Consider the following 7690-nt stretch of genomic DNA (forward strand, 5'->3'; position numbering starts at 1 on the left):
CACACACACACACACACACACACACACACACACACACACACACACACGTAAGGTCTACAGGAAGAGACAGGAAACTACTAACACCAACGGGGAAGAAAGAAATCACGAACTCACAGAAAGGTCTTGTTTCAAGTTGCCCAATGAGACTCCATGAAGCCAGATTCATACTCAAGTGTTGAATATTAATATTTGCACGCAAAGAGGAAGGTGTGACCGTCCTACAGGCAACTTGGAACGAGACCCGACGGTCAGCACAGAAGCAAGAGGCCACCAGTGTCACCGGCCAATCAGGGAAGACTAACCGTGGGAGGTGTGGCTGCCAAATTCTCCATCTCTTCATGTGTGAGCCACACGTTTCCTGTGGTCTGATCATTTGACAAACCCCCCAAATCACAAGTGAGAGAAGTGAGTGAGGAGTGATGGTGGAGGACAGGAAGAGAGAAGATCAAGAAAAAGGTTTCATCACTGTTAGAGAAAGAATTAAACCGGAATCATAGTTTGATCCCATCGTTAGTTCATGTTAAGCTGTTAAAATGCATTAAAAGTGCTGAGTCAGACGACAAGAATGAGCAGACAGAGAGCTTAAAGGCATCTTCAAGACTTCTGCAAAGTTTCTTAATATTATCAGTAATTTAAGATGCGTGTCGTCATCGACATGTTAGCCCGTCAGTACCGTTCTGGAGGTGGGTGGAGCCGACGGGCTGGTGAGCGACATGATCTCCTGGATGGCGAGGCGGAGCTTCAGGCGGTGCAGCGGGTTGCTGATGCCGATCTCTCTCTGGATCTCTGTGTCCGACAGCGCAGACATGATGGCCCCGCTCTTCACGTTGGCACGGCACGCAGCCACGTACCAGGCCGGCATGCCCACCCACAGCTGGGGGGGTAAGAGGTAAGAGACAGTGCCGTAAGTTCACCTGTCCGTTACACCACTATTCTAAATGGTTGTCAGATCTATCGAGTCCGTGTCGTACCTCCAGCCAAACCACGACCGTCGGTCCGTCCCACTGGGCGAATGGCAGGCCCTGCATGCGAGCCTCCTCCAGTAACTCATGCCTGAGACACAAAAGAAATGTTAAAGCCAATATGCTAAATACATGCACACAAAGCCATCATAAAAACACCAATATGCACTCCATCAAATCCACCTTTGGAACACAGGAGCACACAACCCCAGAGACATCACCGACATGCATCCTCAGAACGCAGAGCAGGAGTTTGAGAGAAAACAAAGCAGTTGAAACCCAGAAAGACTCAAACACACATCTGGAGAACCTTCGTCAGGGCCTCTACTCTCCAGGTTTAACCAGATAGGTCTTCAGTTGGGCCTCCGGGAGGCGACTGGATTCAGGACCGAGTCTACGTGGAGGAGCACGAAAGTACGGATGCATTCCTCTACGACTGTAGGGACATCACATGCAGAGAGGAAGCGTTCTACTCTGTACGTCCAGTTCATGCACACTCATGTTCAGCAGAGAATGATGTTCTGATTCAGCTTCTCTCAGAGGTCTGTTCAATTCACTAAACACAGCAACAGGTCCCAACTGATGCTACCAGATGGAGAGAGAGGTTGTACTTGCACCACTAGATGGAGCCGTGTGCCACCCATCAAACATGAAGAACTAACAGCCTCTGATTGGCCGATCTGCCGAAAAAGATTGAGGAAACTCTCTCATCAGTCTTGGATTACGGTGACATGTTAAACGTGGATGCTTCAGCTGAGACTCTGAAGATGAATTACTGGCGATGACGACGTCGCAGGAGACGTCTGTTTTCAGTGAGCTTAGAAAACCTGTGACGTGCAAAACAATCTAAAGCTTATTATTACAATTAAAATTCTCTATTTCACCTCCAGTGGATCTCGTTTCAGTTCATTCATTTGCTTTGATTGTTAATTACTTTATTTATTCTCAATCTTTCCCAGAGTAGCAACTTCATGCACCAACAGGAAAACAGAGAGGAAATGTGTCACTCACTAAAAAGCAGCACACACACACACACACACACACACACACACACTCTCCTGTTAGTTAGGCTCCTCTGTGGAGAGCAAGGTAAAGAGCAGCATGGAAAAGCCATCAGGCAGTCAGAGGGACGAGCTGTTGGGGGTCCTCGGAGTTACTGGTGAGGTCAACGTGAAGCCAAGAGAGGAAAGAAGATAAAAGGCAAAAGCAACGTGAACCAACTTACCCCGTCTTTGGACTACACATGGAATGAGAAGGGGATGATACAAAAAGAAGAAGAAGAGGGAGGTTGACAAAACAATAAAAGAGAAAGAATGAACTAATTTAAGAGCTGCATGGGAGAAACAAACAAAACATTTATTGAGGGGAAATAAAACAGCTGTGGGAGATAACTGATGGAAGTGGGTGTGTCGTGGAAAGTGGATGAGCTGAGTGAGCGTGAGGCGGTGGCAGCGAGTGAGGATGTGAACACTGAACACTGGTGAGGACCACGGGACTCACGGTCTGGAGTAACGCATCAGCAACTAAATAAAGGAGCAACGGATCAGCAACTAAATAAAGGAGCAACGGATCAGCAACTAAATAAAGGAGCAACGAGAACTGCTACAGATGACCGATCAGGATTCTTTATTTTCATCTATAGTTATTTGATAACAATACAAATGATAAGGAAATAAGACAGTTTTTATTGATAAAAATAATTAATTAGTATTTTTAATGATGTATTATGATTATTTGTTTTCATCTCCGTCACAAAAATGATTTCACTGCTCTGAAAAAGTTCTAAATGTTATACTTTTATTTCGTTAAAGTAATTTACGCTGCAAACAATTCAAACTAATGAAATAGAAGATTGTGTTTTTATTGATAAATAAATCTCTTCATTATTATTATTAATGAAGTATAATAATGAGCTTAGAGCTCGTGTTATGAAGTCAAACAGCTCATAGTTCATCTCTAATATCTATTTATATTCATGTGAAAACATCTCCTTCAAACTACTGGATTTATTCTAGTTTATCACCAAAACTACATTTTACAGATGACATCAACATCAGACTGGTGACTACAAAGCATCAATGTCGAGCTTCAGGTCTCATATATTTACTGAATATTGGCCGATGACGATCGGCCAATATAACGTTTTATTAATAAAAGGGTCACATGACTCTCTGGTAATTTTCTATAAAACCTGACTCATATTGTTGACCGGTTAATCCCGACATCCCTAATTGCAATATTAAGAGTTTATATAATAAAAGATTGATATATGGCGTTTGTGTGTCGATACAATATGGCGATACTGTGCCGTATTGATTCCCCACCCCTAATCTGCAGTGAAGCAACAGCCATACTGTGTGTGCTTTGAGTGTACTTCTATTATTGCAGAGTTGATGCTTACCGTTGTGTGTTAACAAGAGTAGGTCCTGACTGTGGCAGTGTCCAGCCTCTGTATAGACTGACTTCCTGTGTTTCCATGTTGGCAGAATCACATGCAAAGGACATGCCGTTAGTCACAGCACAATAAAACAAACGGCACAGCAGCAAAGCCATTTGAGAAGAGTCGAGTACACGAGAAGTTCTACTTGAGTCAGTAGCAGCCATGACAGAGCATATCACACACACACATGCACACACTTCTGGCTCCGCTTACCTTCCATCGGGCTCCTCTTTGGCTGCATGGAGGGAGACCCCCCGCCGCTACCGGTCACTCGGAAGTTGGCGGGCAGAGTGTCGGACGCACCCAAGGACATCCCCCGCATGTCTTTTGGCCTGAACTTCTTCCTCCATGAGGGAGCTCGCCGGAAGTTCTTATCATCGTCGTCCTGAGAGCGAGAGCGAGAGAGAGGCGTGTTAAATAATATGATTCATCACTCAGTTTGTGTTGCTGTGTTGGAGAGTGCGTTTGTGTTCGTCACCTCTTCCATTCTCCTGTCTGTGCCGATGGCCAGCAGGCTGTTGTATTCACGCTCCAGAGTCGCTCTGGCCTACGAGAGAGAGGCGAGAGGAGGAAGAGTCGACCGTTAATGAATTCACCCGTTGAACTCTGAATGAATTCTAGGGCTGAACGACTGTCTGAAGATTGGCAGGAATGCTTTTAGTAGCCGATCCCTGATGATGCTACATAGTGAAGAACAGAGCAGTGATGAACTCAGCAGGAGGGCTAATTATAAAACTGAATATTCTGGCTCTACAGGTGATTTCCCCCCCCCCCCCCCCAACATCTTTTCCCCAACAACGCTCTGAATTAAGGTTTATTTTGACTCAACCCGTGTTGTTGTATGTCGAAAAAGTAGAAAGATGAACCAAGGTGGTTTTTATTTTGTTTCTGTCGGGTTTGAATTAAGTGTGTTTCACAACGTGGTAAAATTGTTTTTGTCAATGGAGTCTTGTGTATTTGGCAAGATCGATATAGCTGCTGTATCTGGTTACATAAAAATGATTTTACTCTTTAACAAAAAGGTCTCTCAGTAGGAACCCTTAATTACAATCATTACAATACATTCAGTAAACCTTCAGTACCTAGCATAGCATAGAAGGTATGCTAACATACTCTGCTAATGTTAGCGCCACAGGTTTTTCGGTAGAAACGTAACGTTTTGTAGACGTAGTGTATTTCTCCTTCCAACCTCTCCAGGTAACGAGTATCACGATCACATAACGTTTAACCACGACGAGCTCCAAACCCACTAAAGCAGCCAGAACATGAAGAACATCTGGAACCACTGATGAGTCTTCAGTCACATGATGTTGAAAGCTGCAGCATGTGTGTGGACCAGCTGACGGGCGGCGCGTACCTGTGTGTTCTGCGTGGGGATCTGCAGCAGTAGAGCCAAAGCGTTGTGGTCGAAGGTCTCGTCCAGGCCCAGCAGCGCCCCGTGGACTCCGCTCTCGCAGAGGTTGCTGCTGTACTCCTTCAGCCCGATGGCCTGAATCCAGCCGATCACACGCTCATTACTCCACACCAGCACCTCTGAAGAGACGAGCACAGCGCGAGAGCTTCACTGACCACGTATAACATCGTGTCTCATAGTGTCATTTAAAGGGACAAAGACGGAGTGATGTGACGGATTAATGACACATGAATCATCAGAGGAAAATTAAGTTATAACGTCCTCCTTGCTCCTCCTCCTTTCCCCTCCCTTCCTCCTCCTCCTTTCCTTTCCTTTCCCCTCCCTTCCTTTCCCCTCCTCCTCCTTTCCCCTCCCTTCCTTCCTTTCTCCTCCTCCTCCTTCCTTCCCTCCCTCCCTCCTCCCCCTTCCTTCCCTCCCTCCTCCCCCCTTCCTTCCTTCCCTCCTTTTTTCCTCCTCCTCCTCCCTTCCTTCCTTCTCCTCCTCCGTTTCTAGTCTCTGATCATGTTTCATTGTAAACAACCAATCAGTGTTTAGACCAACAGGAGGAGAGCTAGTAACGTTAGCAGCACCGCTAACGGCTAACCAACAGGAGGAGAGCTAGTAACGTTAGCAGCACCGCTAACGGCTAACCAACAGGAGGTTCACTTCAGTTACACTATGATGCCTTCAGGCTCTGCTCAGTGAACATGAGTACTGGCTGAAGGTACATTATAACTTTATCATGATGTGTTCACATGTCATCTGTAAAATGTAGTTTTGGTGATGAACTTGAATAAATCCAGTAGTTTGAAGGAGATGTTTTCACATGAATATAAAATAGACATTAGAGATGAATGATGTTAACTTCTAACACGAGCTCTAAGCTCATTATTATACATCATTAATAATAATAATAATAATGAAGTATTATGATATTTAATTGAATGTATTATAATTATGAGCTGTTGAACTTCTGTAAGTTACCTTGAAGTTCGAGCTGAGACTCCTCCCTCCTCCTCTCCAGCTCCTTCCTGTCGTAGTTGAGCCTCCTCAGAGACATCACTCCACACTGGAAGCTGTTCCTGTTGCACCAACACAAACACAAACGTTCATTCACATCCCTGCTGGTCGCTCATCTCTTGTTACGTCGATGTTCATTCTTGAGTTTCACTGTTTTTGGACAACAATGGAGGTCACAGACTGTACTCGTGATGTGGGTCTCTTTAGATATCACCATGAAACTTCACCAGTTCATCACTCACATTAAGAGGAGTATTTATTGTATTACAAGTTTTCTGAAATGTAATGTTTAAACATGTAAATGAGGCGTTATCTAATGGAAACTTTTGGTGAATTTAGTAGAAATCTACAGACGTAAACAAACAAAGAAGTAAAATAAATGTTTTCTTTCCTCTAGTGTGCATTAAACACCATGTTTTCTCCCGTGGTGTCTGTGAGTAGTTACCTGTGGAAGCTGTCCACCATCTTGAGCTGCCCCCTCAGGTCCTTCTTGGTGAGGTGGTCCAGCATGCGGGCGTCCACCAGTGACTCCATGAAGTAGGAGCGGTACTGAGGTAAACCCAGGCTGGGCAGCCACTCGTTACCGATCCACTCGTGGTTCATGTCTCCGTACGCCAACGTCTACGGTCACACAACACATCACTGAACACGCATATGTGAGATCAATAGGAAGCTAATTATTACTCCAGGATATTGAACATGATGTCTTTCAGTTATCTAAACTTTTGACGGTTGATTAACAATTTTAAAAAGGTCGACGCACTGCAAAGATGATTCAATATGTATATAGAGTATAGTTAACTGTTCTAACATTAACTGTTGATGTAAAATATAATTATTACAGAAATATAAAGTATTCCAACTGTTACAGGTGCTTCACTATAATAATACATTTCCCTTTAAGTACATAAACATCACACTACTTGTGTTTTCTAAATCTTAAGGTATTAATATGAATCTTTAATCATTACATAACACAGACTGTGTTCCAGTGAGTCTACAATGCTGATTCATTTGGAAGGTTCTTACTGTACGAGTATCTGCTGTTTGTTTACTCTTCTGATGCTTTGAGGTGTTTTTACATTTATGCACGTTGTTTGCAGAGTTATGCTTCATCATAAGTTGGTCTCTGGTCACCTCTGTGGACGTTATGGAGAATAAGATCTTCTGACTGAGAGTCCCTCTGTCTCTGTATTGCTCTTCATGTAATCCAGTGAACACAGTCTACTGGTCGGGTTGTTTTTCTGCACTTCTTGTCATTATTCTTTGTTGTATTTTTCTAAATGATGATGGTTTAGGCTTTCTCTTGTTATGAGTCTGTTTTCCTCATTGAGTTTAGGGGAGGTCTGTTGTATAAGATTATTTTTTCATAATCTTGATTAATGACGACGTACGTGTGCAGATAATGAATAAACATCTCTTTCCTCATCTGAAGTGCACGGTGTGGACAGGACTAGATTGGGTCAATTCTTTAAAACCAGGTGTTTCTGGATAATGAGGATTATTTATTATAGTTAACAGTCGGGTCGAACCGCAATAGAGAGGCTTGACTTCTTCATTTATGCAAACTGTGCATGCTTTGCATCATCAGCGGTTCCTTCCTGTGCTTCACCGTAACGTCTTCTTAAGGTTGTGGAACCTTAAACGCATCAAACGTCATGTTTGTCTGTTAGTGGGACTCAACGTTCAAATGTTTCTGCTGTGAGCCGAACTAAACGGGTTAAACAGTCCCAACATGCTCGTTGTGAACAAACTGAGTGAAAAGTGATCTGGAAATAAATACGGAGGGAAAACTGTGACGTCTCCTCAAAGAGATGCTTAAAAACAATGAACAGTGAGTAAAAGCACGGTGTTGTTAAGAAGGTGGTGGGGGGG

The 7690-nt window shown here is 43.8% G+C and overlaps 2 protein-coding genes across 2 annotated transcripts in view; both read right to left on the bottom strand.

The window, feature by feature from the left end:
• LOC116378096 (liprin-alpha-4-like) overlaps positions 1 to 2657 on the bottom strand; it is a gene marked incomplete at its 3' end in the record, with an annotated part of 3735 nt that extends 1078 nt beyond the window's left edge. The window contains exons 1-4 of the mRNA XM_031839912.1: positions 2188 to 2657; positions 972 to 1053; positions 674 to 874; positions 303 to 365 (exon numbers count right to left, since the gene is read on the bottom strand). Coding sequence (XP_031695772.1) covers positions 303 to 365; positions 674 to 874; positions 972 to 1053; positions 2188 to 2207 — 366 coding nt within the window. The remainder of the gene's footprint in view (positions 1 to 302; positions 366 to 673; positions 875 to 971; positions 1054 to 2187) is intronic.
• Positions 2658 to 2691: 34 nt separating this feature from the next.
• LOC116378097 (liprin-alpha-1-like) lies at positions 2692 to 7684 on the bottom strand. Its single transcript, XM_031839913.1, has 6 exons — positions 6261 to 7684; positions 5780 to 5877; positions 4760 to 4935; positions 3881 to 3949; positions 3616 to 3787; positions 2692 to 3428 (listed from the first exon to the last, which is right to left on the bottom strand). The coding sequence occupies exons 1-6, from the start codon at positions 6416 to 6418 to the stop codon at positions 3373 to 3375; spliced, it is 729 nt and encodes a 242-aa protein (XP_031695773.1). The 5' UTR covers positions 6419 to 7684; the 3' UTR covers positions 2692 to 3372.
• Between the last annotated feature and the right edge of the window lie 6 nt (positions 7685 to 7690).

This window comes from Anarrhichthys ocellatus, unplaced genomic scaffold (assembly GCF_004355925.1).
Source record: "Anarrhichthys ocellatus isolate YVR2014 unplaced genomic scaffold, GSC_Weel_1.0 scaffold2061, whole genome shotgun sequence".
Taxonomy (NCBI): Eukaryota; Metazoa; Chordata; class Actinopteri; order Perciformes; family Anarhichadidae; genus Anarrhichthys; species Anarrhichthys ocellatus.